Source organism: Rhinoderma darwinii, chromosome 4 (assembly GCF_050947455.1).
Source record: "Rhinoderma darwinii isolate aRhiDar2 chromosome 4, aRhiDar2.hap1, whole genome shotgun sequence".
In the NCBI taxonomy this organism is placed as follows: Eukaryota; Metazoa; Chordata; class Amphibia; order Anura; family Rhinodermatidae; genus Rhinoderma; species Rhinoderma darwinii.
This window is the reverse complement of record NC_134690.1, coordinates 14,714,327-14,738,708: the sequence shown is the minus strand read 5'-3', so window position 1 is coordinate 14,738,708 and position 24,382 is coordinate 14,714,327. Positions and strand designations below refer to the sequence as shown.

Here is a 24,382-nt window from a genome sequence, read left to right as displayed (position 1 = left end):
TGGTGAATAGGATTCGTGCATAAAATTGACAAAGAAAAGGAGGAGAAAAAAAAAAAAAAAAAAAAATGGGAGTAGTACAATTTATAAACAATTCAGAGCAATTCTCCCAAACCTTTGAAAATTACATTTGGACTAAAACAAAACTATGGCTTTGAATTTTTTAAAATTAAAACAAAAAAAAAAATCCTATCAGTAACGACCATTCATTTGCTCATTTTTTTAACTCCGAACAAGTGCAACATCCGCAAATCACACAGAGGCCCAAAATATATGACAATCCTGTCATGTCACGCGTGCAGAACACGCTCCACTTTGCCAAAAACCATCACTTCTAAGATTTCTAAATCACCGAACTGAAATATGGTTTGTAAAAACAGGAATACCAAAAAAAATAAAAAAAATGTATTGGACAAAAAGATTACAGAAATTTTTCATAAAATTATTCTGTTCTAAAAACAAACTGAGCTCCTATTTCTGTGTTCTCGATTTATGCTTTTAAAAAGATTGCGGCAATTTAGGAAGGAAAATAAGCAAAAAAAAAAAAAAAAAAAAAAAAAAAAAAAAAAGTGGATACATGGGTGTCCCATTTTGAAAATTATCGGAGCTTTCACAAGTCGTCCTGACTTGTGGCTAAAACACCGATCAAGACACGGCACTTGAATGCGTCAATCAGTCCATAATTGGGCCGTGATGCCCTAAAATTAGTGTGTCCATGTTAAAAATTCTTCCAAAAAACCTTAAATAAATGGGTGCAATATTTTCTTTAGCTGCCGTATCACCACGAGGACTAAACCAATATCGCATTCAAATCTGAACACCGAGGGGTTTACAAAAAATTTTTTTTTTTTTTAAATTACTAAAAAATTGCATTATGTGGAAGCTGCTACAAAAACATACTAAAAGAAACAAAAAAGAAACAAAAAAGAAACAAAAACAAAAAAAACAAAAACTTTACAGGGCTGTATTCACAACGCTGAAGACGTTCTGCATTGATGGGTACAACACATCTTAAAAGGGGTTGCCCCAACAGAGTCCAAAAAAAATCACATTGGAGGGGGGTCCTGCAGTAGGGACCACCACCATTCATGAGAATAGTTGGAGGCAGCATTGAGTGCAAATGTAAATAGATTCATATTCCTCCACGCTTCTGCAATACTTTATTTAGGGGTTTCTAATGCAGAGAAAAAACGAAAAAAAAAAATATATATATACACAAAATACACCACAAATCATATAGAAACAAAATCTCCACTCATGGGATGTCCGACATGGTATATAGCATCCAATGTCCTATGAGGGGCAGCTTATTTTAGTGATGGTCTACCCCTGATCTGAGTGGTTTCATGAAGTCATAAAGTTTATGCCAATTACAACACTATCTCCAGAGAAGCAGCACAAATATATATATATATATATATATATATATATATAAAAGGAAAACAAAAACAAAAATTGGATTGCTACATGTAAATATAGTCACCTTTTAGGAGTAATTTTCCAGTATAGGCCAGATGCAGCGTCATGCAGTCAGCAGCACTTTATATACGGGATTACTGGGCTTCATATACACCCTCCTTTTATGCTGTATACAGATATTCCATATAAAAGCTAGTTCTGATGCTTTCCAACTTTTTGCGCAAAAGCTCAGCCATGAAATGCAAAAATCTAACTATACAGATACATTCACATTAATAAGAAATTTAAAAAAAGTTCACAATGGAGTCAAAGATAAAATCTTAAAAAAGGTGCATTGATGCTCGAAGGACCACTTATACTTGGACAGGACGACGCTTATTCGTGCAATGCTCACGGGGAACCCCATCTTCCCCGGTTCATTGACACCACCCTACCATGGACACGTGTAAACATGAGGAAACTGAATTCGTTGACTCTTGAGCGGTCTCGTGATCACAATTTGGTAAATGCCCTTGGAGGATGACGACCTATTCAGAATACTGACAAGTACAGAATTCTTTTTGGACATCACCATGTAGAGATGGTCTGAGCCAAGACATTGGTCCTCCTCAATTTTGTGCAAGTTGAAAGTCTAAACAGGAAGACCAAAAATAATTCTTGGTGGAAATTGGATTATTGGGCCAAACCAATATTCAGGAGAACCAATTCCCAAAAACAAGGTTCCCAAAAACACTGGTAGCAATGAATCTGGAGTTACGTTCCCATGGGCTTAGATGGTGAATCCATACAATGAATCTAGATCCATGTTTCTCAACTCTAGTTCTTAAGTGCCCCTAACTGGTAACGATTGAAGGATATCCCATAGACATGACCAAAGAAATGACTGACCATGAGGAAATCCTGACACATTGGGGACACTTGAGGACTGAAGTTGAGGAACACTGCTCTAGATGATCTAGAATGATCACCTTACTGCCTTGTCCTCTAGACAATGTAGAAAATACTCTTAGGATTCCTCTACTGAATATTGGTCTTATTTAGCACCTTTCCCGTGAAGAGCACCAGTTGAGCTATTGTATAGGTTGAGATAGTATTTCAAAAACAGCCAATCCAGTCTTGAGGAACCAAAAAAGATACAAGAGAACAGCCCAACGAGGTCACGGATTTACTACTAGTAACCAAATGGGACTATAAAAACGGGAGGATCCGTTAAGTCATGAGTAGAGAGGACGTTGACCTTTTGCGATGATCTATTACGGAAAAGTCCGTCCTTAAAGAAAAAGTTTGGCTAGTCTCCAGTCCTGAGAATGTAGACCATTCCACCAACATGGACACCATCTCAGAGATGGATTACGATGACCTCGATGGTGGAAGGCCTTACACATCCCAACAACATAACGAGGGATTCTTAGAATATCAAGGAACCCATTTTTTGGGGCCAAGTTGGGAGTCAACTAGCATAGAGGGCAGCTCTTGAGCATTTGAAAGTAGGCTGCTTAATACAACATGGCCTCTTAAAGGGAAATGCCAAAAAAGTGGAGCTTCCCATACTTTTGGTTCTTCAATTAAATATCAGTCTTCTAATTCATGACCCGGCGGGGACACATTCATGTCCCCACTGTCCTGTGGAGATAAGACGTATCTGCAAAATTCATACCGGTGGGGTGTTGGGCCGGCCCTTCTGTTCCAGTACCGGATAGTGGCCACTATTTCTCGGCACTGGAAGTTTTTGTCCGTAAGTTTCCACTGACGGATTGGTCGGAGGACTTGAGGTCTACTCGCCAAGGTTCCTCTTGATATCTGGATATAGGAGGCTGCTCTGGAAAAGTGGCTGAACCCACAAAAATAGCCATTTTCTCTCTGTGTAGGCAAAAAGTACCAATAGACGGAGGATAGCTGCCCAATAGAAGACATATAGATGTAACCACGAACTGTAGTAGATACAGAGCACCACATGGTGAGATATTGGACTATAAATGGTCCTTGTTTTTGGAATGGTCTCTAGCGGTCAGCACTGTATTATCCTTTATAATTCACTGGTGAACCAGCCCGATCGGACACTATAGAATTTTTGAGACCAAAAATTTTTGAGACGTAAAAAAATAGTTTCTTAGGCTTCCCAAATACTAATGAGCATAAAAAAACGGAATTGGAATTTAATCTTTTTACCAACGAAACATCTGTATGATGGACCCCGGCCGCTCCAGGAGTCAGAACGCATCTTTACTGTATATACAACTTTCTGCATTCAAAATCATGTAACAAAATAGAAGAACAAGAACGGTCACGGACATTTACAGGTCAATTCCGTGAAGCGGACGCTATATTACATGAGGACGGGTAACTTGATTCTTCTTTTTGAAAGCGACAAGGAATTTTTTTTCTCTTTTTTTTTTAACAGAAGGTTCGAACACTTTGGTCCCTGCACGTACGTTTAGCAAAGTTAAAATTGAATTAAAAAAAAAAAAAAAAGAAGAAAAAAAAGTTTAAAAATCGGGCCGACATACAATGATGTACAGGTTGGGGGTCATTTACAATTTATATACAGTGTTTTGTCATCACCACTTTCTCAGAGATGCTTCGAAATTAGACTCGAGGAGCCTTGAAGTGTTGAAGCTAAATACGCTCGCCTCTTGGGGGGACGCGCATATTCTGCAGATTGGCGGGGGGGGTTCAGTCGAGGAACCTCTGACAGGCCTTTTTCCACCGGCAGGCGGTGCACCACTGGTCCCGGTGTTCGATGCCATATACTTTACGGCATTTCTTTGCCTCACCACGAACTTTCCTTTGGAAAAAAAAAAAAAAGAAATTTTTAGAAAAAATAAAAATAAAAAAAGGACAAAAAAAAAAAAAAAGATATAGCGGATAGAATTTTTTAAAATTAAAGGGGTATTCCGGTTACAACACGTTACCCCCTATCCGTAGGGTAAGGGGTAACTTGCTGATCTGATCGGTGGGTGTCTGTCAGCTCGGACCCCCACCATTTACGAGAACGGTGACCCTGAACCCCTCGTTCGGACAGAGTGGCAGGTCGCTCATGTGCACTGCCGCTCCATTCATTCTCTAGGCTATCTCCGATGCTCCCATAGAGAATGAATGGAGCAGCAGTGCGCAGGAGCGACCTGCCGCTCTGTCCGAACGAGGGGTTCAGGGTCACCGTTCTCGTAAACGGCGGGGGTCCGAGACAGATCAGCAAGTGACCCCTTATTCTATGGATAGGGGGTAACTTGTTGTAACCGGAATACCCCTTTAATCTGGGTCGGCACAGTCAGCTCCAGAATACAGCGATATAACTAGTTACTGTATGTGGTCATAGACACCCCCTCATCCTTGAAAAGACGGCGGCAAATAGCGCAACATGTGAACGCAGCCTTAAAGGAACCGTCCCATAATTATTACTAAAAAGACCTGAACTATGGATTAGAGAGATCTCGCGGTCTCGGAGGAACCTACCTGCTGCCGTTACTCGCTCTGGGTGGAGAGGCCACGATCAGCTGGGACTTTATGGATGGAGTTTGCTGCTGCTGTTCACTGAAACTGAGCGATCGGCTTCTGATCTGTGGGTTGGGGGAGGGGAAACTTGTTTTAGTGGTTACAAAGTATCAAGACCGCTCCGTCACATACATTGTGTCAGCCGCTTATCAATATTGTTACACATCGGACAGCTCAGAGACGCTCGCTGGAAGCCCCCCGCCCCCCCCCCCCAATCCCCGAGGGTGCTTTCCTGCATCTCATTCATTTCTATGGAGAGTGACCACACACTGGGACCCCTCATACCCAGGATGGGTGGGTGGGCTGAGGGTCTGTTGCAACTGCATCCATTACAGACAATCCTCTGATTGAAGGAAAATCAGCAACACAAATTGCCTCCTATCCTGGTAGTTTGCTACAATGTATCAGTGCAGGTAAAATGAATCAGTCCATGTCAGAAGATCATCTAGACTGGATACAATTGAAGCAAAATCAACTGTAAAAAATAAAATAAAAAAAATCACAGCAAGCAGAGATCTTGAAAAGGTGAGGCATTGAATAGAACAAAGAGGGTCGTTTTTTTAAGACCGGTGTTTCATGTGCCAGCCTTAATAGACAAACGTGTCAGAGTTTACTCCGACTTTTCAAAGAGGCAAAAAGCCTCTTCATAAATGTGCCGCATCTTTCGGCCGGCGCCACAATGGTGGACAGTCCCGCATCATTCCAGGTCCCTGTCTAAGCGGCGCTGGAGTGACGAGGGAGCCAGAAGAGATAAGATGGGAGTCCAATTTATTTGACTGTCCAATTAGAGGGCAGGGGGCAGTCTGGTCGGGAGATGGCAAGTTAGGGGCCCAGTCCGGGCCTCTACGTGCTACACCCCATAGAGCTATGCCAGCTGGGAGATTTCCTCTATAAATGATGTTATTTTTCTGGCCACACCCCTTTCCCAAAGCAATGCCTCCTTTCCAGAAATGAGGCAAGGGAGGTGCAAAAAGGCCGGCAAACCGCGACTTTTGGGCCCCTTTGCGATATTTCCAAAGCAAAAAACTGGGGTAGAAAGGTTGATAAGTCACCCCCCCCCAAAGTAAAATTATAAAAGTAGTCCCTAAATTGAAATTACCGGAGTTCCCCTTTAAATCGGTAACTTTTACGAAACAAAAAAAAAAAACAAAACATAAAATAGTTTGAACATAAAAAGTTACAATAGTCAATCTCTTAAGTTACCGTAATACAAAAAATAAAAGGTTATAAAAATAAATGGATAATAAACAAGAGCGGACGATCAGGATTAGACCCATTTTACTTACTGGGGAGAGGGCTGGGAGCGTAGGAGGGGCAGCGGCCCAGCTTATGCTGGTAAAAATGTGAGGGGAAACTGGGATCTGGATGGAGGGCAGCGCCTAAGAGGAGGAAGGGGAAAAAAGAAAATTCACAAAACTGAAGAGACAGGCGTTACATTTCTGTGCAACCAATAGCTTCAGACGGTTTAACTTTCCTTCAGAGCTGCATCCATAATTCTGCTGTTTGCCGCATAGAAACGGGTAACTTGGCCAATAAAATGTGATACATTTTTTTACAATCAGTGTCTGGCGAGTTCACTTCCTCCAGACAACGCACGCTCCATACAGACACTGAACCCGCAGGGGGTGCAAGGTTAAGCAAATCAGAGTATAAGACGCATAAAATTGTGAATGCAGCTCTGGATGCGAGTAGAGTATAAGATTTGAATAAAACTAAAAAGATTAATACAAGATACATAAAGTCTTGTTCTTTAAAGCGTAACAAAACGTTCCATCAGCTTTTTATTTTCTTGCAGCGTCTGGAATATAAAGTATAATTTATTCATGAATTTGGGCTCCTTTTTGTGGTATAATTTGGCCACGGACACTTTTCTACCACATTTTATTTCTTGTATTTTTCCTGTTGCCGGCAGAAATCCGTACCCGTGTTTGAATCTACTCTGTGTACGGACTCGGCTGCCTGTGTGGGGGCGGCGGCGGCATAGTGACGTCAGATGTGCACAGCCGCATAGTGACGTCAGGAAAGTGTCTGCCTCTATAGGTGAGGGTACAAGGACTTGCCACCAGACCTGCGCTGCTTCTTCTAGTGAAGCACCACTGGGGACGGACAGCAGCAGAGCTCATCACATTTTCTTCCGGCAACGCTAGACTTTCCTGACGTCACTATGCGGCTGCGCACATCTGACGTCACTATGCGGCTGCGCACATCTGACGTCACTATGCGACTGCGCACATCTGACGTCACTATGCGACTGCGCACATCTGACGTCACTATGCGGCTGCGCACATCTGACGTCACTATGCCGCCGCCGCCCACATGACGTCACTATGCCGCCGCCGCCCACATGACGTCACTATGCCGCCGCCCACAGGCAGCCGAGTCCGTACACAGAGTAGATTCAAACACGGGTACGGATTTCTGCCGGCAACAGGAAAAATACAAGAAATAAAATGTGGTAGAAAAGTGTCCGTGGCCAAATTATACCACAAAAAGGAGGCCAAATTCATGAATAAATTATATTTTATATTCCAGACGCTGCAAGAAAATAAAAAGCTGATGGAACGTTTTGTTACGCTTTAATACTATATTCATATGTAGGCAGTGACTTCAGGTTCAGAGGCTTCACTAAACAGCTTTTCTGGAGATCGGGAGATTGTTCACAATGTTCAAACCCCAAACATACAAAGTCTCGCTGAAAGACATGAAGTCTCATTTATTTCACAGCTGAAATCTCCCAGCATTCCCTGCTTGGTCTGCGAACTGCATTGTGAAATATCACGCTGAGTAAGAGAGTCAAAGTTAAACTTTGCTACATATGTAAGTGTAACCCCTCCATTATTGCTACTCCCATAAAGAGGGGCAGGTGGGGGGGGGGGGGGGGTGTTGATGGCAAACTTGCTGACAGTTTCCAATAACCAGTAGAATAGTGAGTGCAGCTCTGGAGTACAATACAGGATGTAACTCAGGATCAGTACAGGATAAGTAATGTAATGTATGTACACAGTGACCCACCAGCAGAATAGTGAGTGCTGCTCTGGAGTATAATACAGGATGTAAATCAGGATCAGTACAGGATAAGTAATGTAATGTATGTACACAGTGACTCCACCAGCAGAATAGTGAGTGCAGCTCTGGAGTATAATACAGGATATAACTCGGGATCAGTACAGGATAAGTAATGTAATGTATGTACACAGTGACTCCACCAGCAGAATAGTGAGTGCAGCTCTGGAGTATAATACAGGATGTAAATCAGGATCAGTACAGGATAAGTAATGTAATGTGTGTACACAGTGACTCCACCAGCAGAATAGTGAGTGCAGCTCTGGAGTATAATACAGGATGTAACTCAGGATCAGTACAGGATAAGTAATGTAATGTATGAACACAGTGACTGCATCAGCAGAATAGTGAGTGCAGCTCTGGAGTATAATACAGGATGTAACTCAGGATCAGTACAGGATAAGTAATGTAATGTATGTACACAGTGACTCCACCAGCAGAATAGTGAGTGCAGCTCTGGAGTATTGAGGGGTGATGGTAACAAGCGGTCTTTAAAGGATAACTAGTGACGTGCCAGAAGTTTTGATTGGTGGGGGTCCTAGCACGGAGATCCCCACCAATTGCTAAAACGAAACGGCAGAAGTGCTCAGATGCTTCTTTCGGAAATCAATGTATCGGAGTTCGGGCTCAATAGAAAGTCTATGAGCCCGTACTCGAATACATCGGCTCTCCGGAAAAAGCCAAACAGGAATGAAGTGGCTGAGCGCTCACACGGGCACTTCTGCCGCTTAGTTTTAGCGCTTGGTCGGGGTCTCAGTGCTCGGACCCCCAACAATCAAAACTTCTGACATGTCACTAGAACGTCAGAAGTTTGTTGAACGTTTAGTTACCCTTTAAGTGAAAATGAAATTCATTTAGTGCGGCATCTAATAATCCAGCAATTTGTGCCACTAGTGTTAGGATTGCGATATAACATTTTGCAACATCCCCTTCCCCCAAAGCTGAACGCACAAGTCTCGGATGTGACCGAAGACTCCGTGGCGGTTTAGTGGTCGCAGATTCAGTTACCTGGTAAGCGTGATCGGCCTGGATGTGCCAGAAGGAGCCTGGAGCAGACTGACTGAGGGCACTGGGTAATGGGGACTCCACATAGGGCACCTCTAGGGCCGGGGTCTCCAGCTTGGCTGTCACAGGCTGAATGAGAAGGGGGGCGGTAGCAGCGCTGGGGCTCATAGGAGTGCTCTCCACCTCAGATTCCTCCTTCATTTGGACCTCGGTGTAGTAGAAATCCTCTTCTCTCTTACGCTGGTCAGAATCCATACCATCTCTATCCACGTAAAGAAAAAGGCTTAATCAGCGAGGAAACGGCAACTGGACACAACAGGAAACTTAAGACTGAGGATAATACTGATCCGGTGTAACAGCCTCTATAGTACTTCAGAGCTGCACTCACTATTCTGCTAGTAGTGCCACTGTGTACATACATTATTCCTCTAATGTAATGTATGTACACAATGACTCCACCAGCAGAATAGTGAGTGCAGCTCTGGAGTATAATACAGGATGTAACTCAGGATCAGTACAGGATAAGTAATGTAATGTATGTACACAGTGACTCCACCAGCAGAATAGTGAGTGCAGCTCTGGAGTATAATACAGGATATAACTCAGGATCAGTACAGGATAAGTAATGTATGTACACAGTGACTCCACCAGCAGAATAGTGAGTACAGCTCTGGAGTATAATACAGGATATAACTCAGGATCAGTACAGGATAAGTAATGTAATGTATGTACACAGTGATTGCACCAGCAGAATAGTGAGTGCAGCTCTGGAGTGTAATACAGGATGTAACTCAGGATCAGTACAGGATAAGTAATGTCTGTACACAGTGACTCCACCAGCAGAATAGTGAGTGCAGCTCTGGAGTATAATACAGGATATAACTCAGGATCAGTACAGGATAAGTAATGTATATACACAGTGACTCCACCAGCAGAATAGTGAGTACAGCTCTGGAGTATAATACAGGATATAACTCAGGATCAGTACAGGATAAGTAATGTAATGTATGTACACAGTGACTCCACCAGCAGAATAGTGAGTGCAGCTCTGGAGTATAATACAGGATGTAACTCAGGATCAGTAATGTAATGCATGTACACAGTGACTCCACCAGCAGAATAGTGAGTGCAGCTCTGGAGTATAATACAGGATGTAACTCAGGATCAGTAATGTAATGCATGTACACAGTGACTCCACCAGCAGAATAGTGAGTGCAGCTCTGGAGTATAATACAGGATGTAACTCAGGATCAGTACAGGATAAGTAATGTAATGTATGTACACAGTGACTCCACCAGCAGAATAGTGAGTGCAGCTCTGGAGTATAATACAGGATGTAACTCAGGATCAGTACAGGATAAGTAATGTCATGTATGTACACAGTGACTCCACCAGCAGAATAGTGAGTGCAGCTCTGGAGTATAATACAGGATGTAACTCAGGATCAGTACAGGATAAGTAATGCAATGTGACACAGTGACTCCACCAGCAGAATAGTGAGTGCAGCTCTGGAGTATAATACAGGATGTAACTCAGGATCAGTACAGGATAAGTAATGTATATACACAGTGACTCCACCAGCAGAATAGTGAGTACAGCTCTGGAGTATAATACAGGATGTAACTCAGGATCAGTACAGGATAAGTAATGTAATGTATGTACACAGTGACTCCACCAGCAGAATAGTGAGTGCAGCTCTGGAGTAGAATACAGGATGTAACTCTGGATCAGTAATGTATTTATATAGTGGCTCAACTGTTTATGAAGCCTGATTGGCATAGAGCACGTGTAACCACTGCTAAGGAGGATGAAAATGCATCCAATGGTCAGAACTTCTATGCTATTGGACTTTTACAGTAGGTGCCCACGCATCCTATTATAGGTAATACTGGAAGAGGCGCACGTTATTCTTACCCCAGATGTTGAGTCTTCACGTGGCGTTTAATACCAACGATGGAACGCAGCAGCTTTCCGCAGTTTGGCCACAGACACTTGTACATCACCTTCACCGAGTTCTGGAAGACACAACACAACAGGTGAATGGAGAACAGGAGACACGGAAACCTATGACACGTAGGGGGCGCTGCGGTACTTTACCTTCCTCTTCCGAGGGGCCGGTTCATCCAGAAGGAAGGGATCGGGGTCAGTCTCAAATCCTTCATCCACGTGGGAGGCGCTGAATACCTCGCTTGTATACTTGGGGCTGGCTTCGGTGTGAGGAGGGGATGGGGTGGAGGCGCCACATTCCCCGCTCCAGTGCCCGCTGGTGGTGCTGCTGCTGTCAGACACGTCGCCACTTTCCTTCCATAAGTCACAGGCGACTGGAGGAGCTGACAAATAAAATAATAAATATGGGACGTTATAGGAAGCTATACAAACGCTGAACGGAAAAAGGACACGTAGAATAAAGGATCACTTCAAATTGATACTCTTTTCAAGATCTTTGCTTGCTGTAGGTGAATGGAAACATTCTTGCTTGCACTTGGAGGCTGAAAACCCTTTACACACACCTAATACTTCTCACAGCTGGTGGTTTGTTACAATAGCTTCCAGTGTAAACAATCCTCTAAACAGCCTGATACATTTTACCTGCACTGTTACATTGAAGCAAACTAGAAAACGAATTGTGCAGCCAACAGAGGATTGTCTAGGCAGGATACAATTGTAACGAACCTTAAGCTGTGAGAAGCGTTAGGGCTCTATGGATTTTAAGCCTTTGGATGTAAAGAAGAATGTTTCCATACGATGACAGCAAGCAGAGCCTGAAAATAGTAATGATTGGAAATACAGTAAAGGTCAGTTCACAATAGAGGTTTTTGGCGCTGATTTGGACGTGGAAACTGCACAGGAAACAGCGCCAGAAAAAGGCCGAAATCGCCCCCTATTGATTTCAATGGGAGGCAGAGGCGTTTTTTTTCGCCGGGCGGCTTCTGGCGCAGGATGTTCCAAATCTGACACCTGAAGGAAGTCGGAGGCAGTTTTTTTCTGCCTGCAAAAAAAATTTGAAAAAAAAAACTCAGTGTGAACAGGGCCTTCATCATCAAGAGCCGCCGAAGCCAACCACACTTACCGGGGAGGATGTCACTGCAGGGTGGGCTCTGTACGATGGGGCTGCAGGACAGGCTGGTGAGGACCATCGCCGCCATCATTTCATCCATGTCCACCGCATCCGAGCGCCTAAATAAATGTAAAGAGTTATTTATAAGAACGACCTGCAGACAAATCACTCACTACCAGTGATCAATCCCTCCCCATTTTAGATCTCTGTTCCATCCTGATAGTTCGCTACAATGTATCAGTGCAGGAAAAATGTATCAGTCTGGAGTTGAACATTCTTTAGGCCAGAGAATTGTTTAGACTGATCCATTGTAACACCTTTAACGGTGTCTAAACTATTACAACACTGAAATACTGCACGCATCGCACAAGCAATTACCGCGGTCGTGCGATCCGGTCTTCGCGCCCACGGCGTGTACGGGTGTAACGATGCTTTTCACCGGTACGACCGCAAACTGCATCGTAAACCAAGGGCGATTTTGCCCAACGGCTCCTAAAAATAAATCCTAAACAGTCTGGGCTCCAGGCGGATACATTTTACCTGCACTGATACATTGTAGCAAACGCAGGACAGGAGAGAGATTTCCGCTGCGGATATAGGTCACCCGTAAAGGATAATGTAAACTGGATCCAATTGCAACAAACCCTCAGCTCGGAGAAATATTACGCGCGCACAGGTTTTCGGTCGCAAAACAAACAAGAAAGTTCCTATTCACTGACAGCAAGCAGAAATTTTGGAAACTGTAAAAAAAAAATAATACACAGGGGCAGAATCACATGCCAATCTGAGCTTTCTACCCTGCTGGATAAGAGGAGACAGAATAAGAGGCAAATGTCGCTTAATAAGTCGGTCACGTCTTTCCGCTGGCCGCGCGCCACCTCACCGCTCCCCTCCCCCCAGATCACACAAGGTCCTGACTTTAAATGTGATGTAGGCACACGGAAACCCCCGCAGACTTCCGCTATAACGTACGCCCGTTTCTGGAGTAAATTGGTCTGGCCACTGATGGCCCCGCCCCCTTTTACTCCGTTCCACACGTTTTCGGAATAAGTGGTGAGAACGGCGTAAACGGACCAAAAGTCACAATTTTTCCAGTAAATTGCGACTTTTCTACGGAGAGACGCTGGCATAGAGAAGACGATAAAGTCCCCGTATATATTAGAGCGTTACAGATCCTTTCAATATACAATGATCAAGCTTTATTTACACCAGCGGACGGTGACAGCTCTGACACTCACCTCTTTGGAACATCAATGCTGCGAGACACCATTCTCTGGGCTGCGCTGGACGAAGTCGCGAGACAGCCGGACATGACCTGCTCCATGGGGAGGCTCATCGTTTTTGGGGTCTCTGCAAGGCGCACATCTTCCGTTTTTCGGCACAGGTGAAGTCCAACCTCAAACACGAACACCTTCACCTCATCATCCACGTGGTTGTGCTGCTCCACCAAACCAGCGCACTCCTTACCATTGTGTGTAATGTAAACCTGATATACAAAACCGGGCATCAGTATAGCCTTATATACACATTTATAGTGCTACACAATACATTATTTATCCTGTATTATACTCCAGAGCTGCACTCACTATTCTGCTGGTGGAGTCACTGTGTACATACATACATTACTTATCCTGTACTGATCCTGAGTTACATCCTGTATTATACTCCAGAGCTGCACTCACTATTCTGCTGGTGGAGTCACTGTGTACATACATTACATTACTTATCCTGTACTGATCCTGGGTTACATCCTGTATTATACTCCAGAGCTGCCCTCACTATTCTGCTGGTGGAGTCACTGTGTACATACATTACATTACTTATCCTGTACTGATCCTGAGTTACATCCTGTATTATACTCCAGAGCTGCACTCACTATTCTGCTGGTGGAGTCACTGTGTACATACATTACATTACTTATCCTGTACTGATCCTGAGTTATACCCTGTATTATACTACAGAGCTGCACTCACTATTCTGCTGGTGGAGTCACTGTGTACATACATTACATTACTTATCCTGTACTGATCCTGAGTTATACCCTGTATTATACTACAGAGCTGCACTCACTATTCTGCTGGTAGAGTCACTGTGTACATACATTACATTACTTATCCTGTACTGATCCTGAGTTACATCCTGTATTATACTCCAGAGCTGCACCCACTATTCTGCTGGTGGAGTCACTGTGTACATACATTACATTACTTATCCTGTACCGATCCTGAGTTACATCCTGTATTATACTCCAGAGCTGCACTCACTATTCTGCTGGTGGAGTCACTGTGTACATACATTACTTATCCTGTACTGATCCTGAGTTACATCCTGTATTATACTACAGAGCTGCACCCACTATTCTGCTGGTGGAGTCACTGTGTACATACATTACATTACTTATCCTGTACTGATCCTGAGTTACATCCTGTATTATACTCCAGAGCTGCACTCACTATTCTGCTGGTGGAGTCACTGTGTACATACATTACTTATCCTGTACTGATCCTGAGTTATATTATGTATTATACTCCAGAGCTGCACTCACTATTCTGCTGGTGGAGTCACTGTGTACATACATTACATATCCTGTACTGATCCTATGTACAAAGTGACTCCACCAGCAGAATAGTGAGTGCAGCTCTGGAGTATAATACAGGATGTAACTCAGGATCAGTACAGGATAAGTAATGTATGTACACAGTGACTCCACCAGCAGAATAGTGAGTGCAGCTCTGGAGTATAATACAGGATGTAACTCAGGATCAGTACAGGATAAGTAATGTATGTACACAGTGACTACACCAGCAGAATAGAGAGTGCAGCTCTGGGGTATAATACAGGATGTAACTCAGGATCAATACAGGATAAATAATGTAATGTACACAGTGACTCCACCAGCAGAATAGTGAGTGCAGCTCTGGAGTATAATACAGGATGTATCTCAGGATCAGTACAGGATCAGTAATGTAATGTATGTACACAGTGACTCCACCAGCAGAATAGTGAGTGCAGCTCTGGAGCATAATACAGGATGTAAGTCAGGATCAGTACAGGATAAGTAATGTAATGTATGTACATAGTGACTCCACCAGCAGAATAGTGAGTGCAGCTCTGGAGTATAATACAGGATGTAACTCAGGATCAGTGCAGGATAAGTAATGTAATGTATGTACACAGTGACTCCACCAGCAGAATAGTGAGTGCAGCTCTGGAGTATAATACAGGATGTAACTCAGGATCAGTAATGTAATGTGTGTACACAGTGACTCCACCAGCAGAATAGTGAGTGTAGCTCTGGAGTATAATACAGGATGTAAGTCAGGATCAGTACAGGATAAGTAATGTAATGTATGTACACAGTGACTCCACCAGCAGAATAGTGAGTGCAGCTCTGGAGTATAATACAGGATATAACTCAGGATCAGTACAGGATAAGTAATGTAATGTATGTACACAGTGACTCCACCAGCAGAATAGTGAGTGTAGCTCTGGAGTATAATACAGGATGTAAGTCAGGATCAGTACAGGATAAGTAATGTAATGTATGTACACAGTGACTCCACCAGCAGAATAGTGAGTGTAGCTCTGGAGTATAATACAGGATGTAACTCAGGATCAGTACAGGATAAGTAATGTAATGTATGTACACAGTGACTCCACCAGCAGAATAGTGAGTGCAGCTCTGGAGTATAATACAGGATGTAAGTCAGGATCAGTACAGGATAAGTAATGTAATGTATGTACACAGTGACTCCACCAGCAGAATAGTGAGTGCAGCTCTGGAGCATAATACAGGATGTAAGTCAGGATCAGTACAGGATAAGTAATGTAATGTATGTATATAGTGACTCCACCAGCAGAATAGTGAGTGCAGCTCTGGAGTATAATACAGGATAAGTAATTATCTGTATATAAACAGATGGTTTTCATAATGAGGCACCTGGTCCGGCCTTTGTTTTCTCGCCACTGCTTTTTCTAGGAATTACATAACACAACTGGAGAATTTTCAGCGCGTTGTTTGCTATAAACATGCAGACAGATAATCACGTATAATAAGCGTCACATCGCCCTCGAGCAGTATAAATAAATCTGTTAACATTGCCCACGTGATCCCTGCGCTGGCCGACACGCAGCAGTTATTACATCAACTCAAGAAGGGGAAACATTACAATCAAATTCACACCATTAAAGGGGTACTCCGATCTGAGGGTGCATGTGTATAAACATAGGAATTTGGGTTGCGCCACAAGTTTCCCTCCACATCACTGACTCAGATACAAGCGTGTGACACGGACACAATAAACTCATGACATGAAGTCAGGAGGAAGGACGAGAGGTCATTGTGGTCACCCAAAAAAAGGAGGTCACATGACCCGTCCGTACAGGAAGCGAGCGGACTAGCTGACACAAAAAATACCCCAAACAATGGATTGTTCCACCTGATTTTCCAGTTTTATGTAAACAAAACAAAAATTTCTACAACTTCCTAATATACTTTGTGGTTCAATTTCTCACATATAAAATCTCTGCTTGCCGTCAGTGAATGGAAGAACCCTGTTTGCCGTTGGAGGATCGTCTACGCTGATACATTGTAACAGACGTGTGAGCAGGACTAGGGTTTGGTAAGTTTCCAGCATCTGGATGTAAACCATGGTAGTTGCTGTTCACTGACAGCAATCAGATCTTGTAAATGGTGAGGAATTGAAAAGATAAAAAGCAACCACCCTATTTATTTGCATCGCCCCGCAGACAAGCACCGGATTATCAACCATGACAGAAAAGCGCAGAAACTTTTACGAACACTGTCTCGTGTCAGATGAATTTCCTATCTCTATTTTTGTAACATTTTTTTTTTTATTTTTGCTTTACGGTTTCTCTACAGATTTTGCGCTATTTGCGGCCTTTCAGCCTTCCTATTCAAAGCCAATTCAGAATTCTGCTGGTTGTCATTAGAAACCGACAACAGCTTAGCTCCACCCCATTGTCAGACATGTGACCTAACAGCTTAGTACTAACATGAATGTGAGCTCCCATAATGCACTGCTCCCTGGTAACCGGAAACCCTCACAATGCTGTCTGACCGGCCAGTACAGAATGACTCAACTTCATGTACATTTATATTGCAAACGCTTATGGAGGATTCGCCCCCAAAAAAAAAGCGTCACCCCAGTCCACCGGTTATCAGTGGTATTCCAGCTCCGCACCATTCACTCCAATGGGGCTGAGCTGCAATACCTGACACAATCTGTGGACCGCTGTGGCGCTGTTTCTTTAAGAAAGCAGCCATCCTGGACTCTACAACTGTACCTACGTCCTGAGGATCTAAGATCTCATGTCTGTCCGGCTTAAAGGGAGACAGTTCGGTACCTACCGCCGTAGAACTTTCAAATGTATCAGCGTCTTCTGGATAAAATTGTACACAATGGTGGAGCAGGGAACCGTCAGCTCCCTGCACCACCATTTACTGACCCTGGCGCAGACCGGTATGAGGACGTCGTTGCGCCGGCCTGCCCGGACCCGTCGATTGCACAGGCCAGTAGATGCATGAAGACTAGGCTGCTGAAACGGGTCTAGGGGAGTAATACTTTTGTTATGGTAAGGGGCACCACTACTGTGAGGGGCACAAACAGGGATTTATCAATGTGAAAGGGGCACTAAGGGCGCATCATTGCTGTGAGGGGGCACTAAGGGTGGCATTTTTTTTTTTTTACTGTGAGGGGCATTATAACTGTGCTGGCACTTCTGATTGCAGTAAGATAGGCAAAGATTGTACAAGGTGGGTAATCTCGGATTAGGGCCCCCAGACGACACTGCTTGGGGCCCCAGGAATGCCAAATCGCTAACGGATATCGGTCAAATAACCAATAGGTCGTCCGTCTGGCAGCCGGGTTCCCTCATGTCTAGACTCCAGGTTCGTTGCCACATTATAAAACGCTGGATCAAAAGGACTTTTTGTTATGGACCACAGTAGGCGGCCATTAGGCCACCATTCACATTACACATCCTGCGCACATCTTACCTTCTGGCCTGGATATAGTTTGAAGCGACTAGGAAGCAGATTTCCAGAAGGATAAGGGTTTTCCTCAAGACATCCGCCGTCGTAAACGCCAAGATGAGACCCTCCGGTCAGGTCCCCGGGTCCTTCCATAGACATGCCATCTGTGGCCAAAATCGGGGCGCAGACCCTGGCGCCAAGGAGAGACCGCTTACCAAGACGTTTGGAAAGCATGCTTGCCATATCAGCTGCAAAACAAAGGCAGACACAGGCGAGACGTCATTGTCACATCGTATTGTTTTCCTCGGCTATAATATTATATCGTATAGGCCATCAACGTCCGATCAAATGGGGTCCGACTTCCGGCACCCACTGACTGAAGCGGGGAGCACGGCGTCTCCTTCATTGTTTACCAGGCACAGCGCCGTACGTTTAGTAGTGGCTATTCCGGGTATTGCAGCACCAGCGTTGCAATACCAGGCACAGCCAGTACTGAATGTATGGCGCTGTGCTTAATAAAGGGGACGCGGTGATCGCTGGAGCGCAGTGCTGGGAATCTGACCCCCACCGATCCGATATGAACGGCCCCTCCTAAGGATAGGCCATCAATAGTCCTGGAAAGACCCTTTAATCACTTCACAGTGCAGTTCACAAATTACCACTGGGGGGCGCTGTTTTATTTAGCTTTAATAGCTACAGATTACATCATTTAAAACCAAATACCCAATAATCCAGTAAATCAAAAGCAGAAACTTCTGATAATCCCAGGACATTATTTTCTGCATTTTAGGACACAGCTATAAAAGGAGTGACCCCAGCTTAGCTGCCTTGTCGGTTGGGAGGCCGAGACAGCCTAAAATCCACCTCCTGTCTTATCAGAGGTTGCGGCTTGTCCCTCCTCTGTGCTTTACACTGCAGCTCTGCTTGTTTTGATAGGCTGCTGTGTATAAGAACAAGCTCAGCAGGACGTCAGTACATGGAGAACTGGTTTCAGCAAGAGCAGAACAATTATTAACAACAAGTCAAACCCATGGAGAGAAAGACAATTATCAGCCGCGCAGACTGACAAATGTATCTCAACATGGACGAAGGCTGAACTTTATAGGTTAGGAATACCCCTTTAAGATAGAACTGTCCCTAATGCCCACAGCAACCAATCACAGCGCAGCTTTCATTTTTCCAGGGAAGGGTAGGAAATTAAAGCGGAGCTCTGATTGGTTGCTATGAGCAACAAGGACAGTTTGGTAAATCTGCCTCAAATGTCTGATAGATGCGGGTCCCCCCATGGAGAACGGGGGTCCCTAAACCCACCTTTGGCAATTCAGGCCACCCGCTCTCCTAATACAAGTGAATGTAGAGATGGCCACACACATTTATATGCCATAAGTGTTTATGATGGGAATACCCCTCATACTAAACCTGCCCCCATGTCAGGGCCGTCCATACAATGCCAGGATGACTATTACGTGCGGATAATACAATCCCACTAACGAATCTCAGGCAAGATTTATCAGAACTGGTACAATGAGAAAGTGGAGCAGTTGCCCATAGCAACCAATCAGATTCCAGCTTTCATTTTTCAGGAGCCCTTTGGTAAATGAAAGCGGAGATCTGATTGGTTGCTATGGGTAACTGCTCAACTTGCCGTCACACTTGTTTTGATAAAATTGAAACCAATGCGCCTCAAGCACACAACCAGATTACGGAGATTAGCTAATAAGCATTCCTCAAGCCTTTCCGAGTCAACCCCGCCTCCTGACTTTTGATTGACAGCACACACAAAATCCCACGCTTGCGCATTAATGTCCAGCTCTGGTGCGTGTGCGCACAACGGGACACCATAGCGGCATAGATTTGAGGCCCGGACGAAGTAGGGAAGGGTGTAGGACCATACACAATGGGCGCAGGCGCCCGTCCTCTAAGACGAGATTTCGGAATTCATGGCGGGGCGGGCATAAGAGGAACGAACGAGACTGACGTATTATTACCATAAAAGGCGCAAAAATGTTTGCAGACCGTTATTTACGCCCCCCATTGATTTCATGCAGGGGCGGGTTTTTTTTTCCAGGCAACATTTAGCCTTTTGGGGGAAAAAAAAAAAAGAAAGGGACGACGCAGTTTCCGCCTCTGACCTCCCATTGAATCAATGGAAGACACAAAAAAAAACAGCGCCCGTTTGAGTGTTTTTCTTCGTGGCTTTTTTTGCCCACGGTCCTCGCATCAGCTTCAATGGCCACGGGCGAAAAACGCCACCAAAACCGCAGCAAAAATGCGCAGACAGGTCCAAATCTGCCTCAAAATTCCTGAAGAAATTCTGAAGCCGATTTTTTCTGCCTGCAAAAAAAAACTCCATGTGAACAGGGCCTTACGGGTTTTTTCAGCCTTCGGCTGTAAATAAGAATATTCACATTCACCGACCGTAAGCAGAGATCTTGAAACGGTGAGGGGGGGGGGGGAATCGAAACAAAGTATAATAAACAGATCCAGTTTTTATTATTATTAGTACAGATAAAAATGTGCCAACATGAAGCCCTGGACTGAACACAACTGTACCAAACCTCCAGCTGTGAACGGAACTATGTCAGCGGTGCAGTAGCCAAATCATAAAACAAAAAAAAAAAAAAACATAAAAAAAAAAAAATATATATATAATACAAAGTGCAAACTAAAAACTTTATTTACACAAATCCGAACAAACGTGAAAAACGCAGCAAGCGCAGCCGTGCAGAACAGTCGTGGTTTTCCGTTAGACAAACCCACAGCCAGAAGTAGTGACAAGGCGAAGTTAACTCTGCTCAGTATGGAAACGCCGATCCGGTTTCATCAGTCACAGCACATGAGCGCTGAATGGTCATAGCCACGCCCCCAGCTGACAGCTTGCACTGACAGCCACGCCCCCTCCTGCTGCTGACAAGACAGGCATTTGTTGGAAAGTGCAAAAGCGGGAGAAGCATGTGACAGCTGAAAAAAAGATTGCAAAGTATTAACCTCTTCAGTGCTGTGGGGCCAGCTCCAGGCTATGTCGCACCCGGGAGACCGGCCCTTTAAGGCTGCGATAATCACCCATTCGGCAAGACGACAAAAGCCACAGTCCTCGCAACGGTTCCGCATTCGTCGCTCCCATCCTTGGGGGGGGGCCATAAAGGAGACCCCTTGAAGCACGTCTTCATAGACACAAAATTCCTTTAATCCGGCATCACCGGGGCCTTCGAAATAACCGCTTTGGGCTTCTCCAGTTTTACATACTTTACAACGACCATCCGATAATCCGGCACATGTCCAGTACCGTTGATGCCGGATTAAAGGAATTTTACTATGCGCCAGGGGGTTAAAAAACGTAATCAATATTTTCATGCCGTTCGTCTGTGGGGTAGTTCTATAGACGGCAATGCGTATCTTTAATGAGGACCTATATGGACTAGAGGAATAGTGCCCCCTGCAGGATTAGTCTGGGCATTGCAGGTCCACTGTTATTAGACCCCCCAGTTATATCACACTGCCCATTGTGTATGGCGAGAGCAAGGAGCTTTGTATGGCAGGGCGTGGCGAGCAGCGGTGCGCCGATAGATAAGGTTAGAGGTCCGCAGCACCACCACAACAACTACTAAAATCCAACATGGCGGCAAAATACAAAATTTAATGTAATAGAATAGTATACAGAGGGCGGGCGACCTCTCACATATCAGAACGAAGCCGGGGGCCGCAGGGACGTCGGGTCACCAACAAGCGTCTCATACAGGACTAGTGCGACAAACAAGCTACAACTCTGCTACATCCAAACATGTGTGACGATCCACGGCGCCACCTACAGCACGATCAGCCGGGATTGCAGATTTGTTTCAAGCTGGTGCCTGTTTGTCAGTGGAATGCAACTTGTGACAGTCCACAGAACTACAACTCCCTGCAGGTCGAGTGGTCAAGGAAGGCTGGGAGTTGTAGTTCTGCAACAGCTCAAGAGACACCGGCCCACGTAGACACTACATCAGTCAGATATTGACGCCTGGCGCCAAATTTCAAGACGTCAGCCCCCCCAAATGATGATTATTGTGGGCCTGTGAGAAAAACCCAGTGCTGACCTCTGCAGGGGAGAAGCAGCATTGCACCCAGTCCCATTGAAATGAATGGATGTGACAAGTAACTTATAAACACGGGCCGCGCCGCGACCACCCGGACGCTCAGTATTTGGGTCATCTCCGTTTCTCGGTCTCATGGATGATGGCGGGTACCAGGGATCGCCAACTACATCTCACCCTAGGCCCCATAGTAGCTGCTATATCGGTTACCCTGATATATACACCAGATATATGCTGGACCTATTATGTCAGAGCCTGGGCCACTGTACGACCCTCTGTTACTCTGCTGGGCAGGATACATAAACACACCGCGAGGTACTACTACTAATCCTAGGCAGCTGCATGTTTGTACGTCCATTGAGGATGGTTACACGGGGTGTCGTCTGCCATCACCCGCTCACGATTAAGGCGGTGATCAGGGTGGGCACCATTTATTCTCAATACCCCAGAAAACTGGAATCAATGAGTTAAACTTGTTCCATAGCGGAAACTGGATCCTGCCACCGTGCCAGTCCCCCCTGGCATAGTTGCATTCGATACTGGTGTTTATACTAAGTGCCATGTTAATGACGGTCGCTTGGCATAAACCACGTGTGCCATAGAAGGGGGTGTGGCTCGGTGGAGTTACTGGATCATGACAGCCGTTCCCTATGCAGAAGTATGCAGCCACGTTAAGGGGGGGGGGGGACGCAGCAGCGTACAGTGAACCTCCCCCTATAGATCAGAGCGATCCCCGAGATCTGATCCCTGGCGGGCACGCCACTCCTCTACAACAAACCACGCGAGCCCTTAAAGGCGCAGCCAACCCCACACTATGCAATAATAAAAGGGGATCTGCCCCCAAAAGTTCTGTAGCCAACAAAGAATGGGGAGCAGCCAACCCCACACTCCATGACCAATAGAGGGGTGCAGCCGAGCCCGCAGTGTACGACCACCAAGGACGCTCAACCTCTGCCCAGCAAAGGGGCACTGCGTGCCATGGCTCCCATAGAGAGGGGGTGCAGCCACCACTGCGTGCCATGGCTCCCATAGAGAGCTCCAGGACCCCCGCTCGCTCAGCTCTGCTACATCTGGGGTGTACAGGACGTTACCCTGGAGCAGCTGCGCGGTATAACTTTACAATGTGCATTAGTGGAAATCCGGATCCATCATCCAGCAGCGGCGCAGGGAGGCCCCGGGCACTGAGTGGGTGTGCCCAGCCGGAGTTGGCAGCACAGGAGGGGGGTGTGAGCACAGACGGGAGGGGGCAGCAAACGTGAAAATAACACCAAAAATAAATCAATCAAACTGCTCCATGCCCTGCGCCGTGCCAGCCTCCCCGCCCCCTCCAGCGTGTAAACAACCCCCCAATAACATCTATCCTGTCCGATCACACACATGAAGCTGCAGACAGCTGAACCCCCAGCACTGCACCCGAGGACAGGGCCCCCAGCACTGCACCCTGCACCCCCCAGCACTGCGCCCTGCACCCGAGTCCTGCACCCCCCAGTACTGCGCCCGAGTCCTGCACCCCCCAGCACTGCGCCCTGCACCCCCCAGCACTGCGCCCGAGTCCTGCACCCCCCACATACATTTCTCCCTCCCCCAATCCGTGCAGCCGCTTACCTGCCCCCCCAGCGCAATCCTCCTCTTCCTCCGCCGCTCGATGTACACAGTCCCCGGGCTGCTCTGGGAATGGGCGTCCTGTGCCCCCGGTGCTGCCTCTCACCGTCGCGCTCCCTCCTCCTCCTCTATCCGACTCCGCTATGGAAAGCGCATAAACCCGCGCTGGATTCCGGGCCCGGCTGCGCTCTTGCGCTCGGATGTGACGCAGCTGCGGGTGTCCTGCAGCTTCTCTGCGCTGTAGTGTGCACGGTGCGCCGGTTGTGTGCGCCGCGCCGCCCGTTCTGCCTCCTCCTGCGCTGCAGCCGCGCCGGGTTTTGTCGCTGTCACTGTCGGCGAGCCCCTCCTCCTCCTCCTGCTGCCGGTCGGGTTAGTTGTAAACAAGCTCCCCACATGCTCAGCCCTCTCCCTGTCATTGGTGGCGGCGCGGCCCCGGACTCACACCCACCCAGCGCAGGCGGAACCGCACAGAGAGCGCTACGTGTGCGCCAACTGCATGCAGCAGAGCGGAGGCTGCACGTGATGGCCAAGAGGTTCTGCAGCAGCAACCCACAGCAATAGCTCAGCCTGGCAAGAGGTTCTGCAGCAGCAATCTATATTGAAATATGCGCTATCGAGCCAATCAACTTGCTGCAGAAGCTCAGCCTGGCAAGAGGTTCTGCAGCAGCGCAGACCATA

The 24,382-nt window shown here is 45.8% G+C and overlaps 1 protein-coding gene across 1 annotated transcript; it reads right to left on the bottom strand.

Annotated features, from left to right (window-relative positions):
- Positions 1 to 1,128: 1,128 nt before the first annotated feature.
- Positions 1,129 to 24,062, bottom strand: ZNF395 (zinc finger protein 395). Its single transcript, XM_075860851.1, has 10 exons — positions 23,708 to 24,062; positions 18,054 to 18,277; positions 13,273 to 13,520; positions 12,047 to 12,153; positions 11,074 to 11,306; positions 10,891 to 10,991; positions 8,980 to 9,238; positions 6,195 to 6,287; positions 4,870 to 4,973; positions 1,129 to 4,201 (listed from the first exon to the last, which is right to left on the bottom strand). Exons 2-10 carry the CDS (start codon positions 18,270 to 18,272, stop codon positions 4,090 to 4,092), a joined length of 1,476 nt encoding a protein of 491 aa, XP_075716966.1. The 5' UTR covers positions 18,273 to 18,277; positions 23,708 to 24,062; the 3' UTR covers positions 1,129 to 4,089.
- Positions 24,063 to 24,382: the final 320 nt, after the last annotated feature.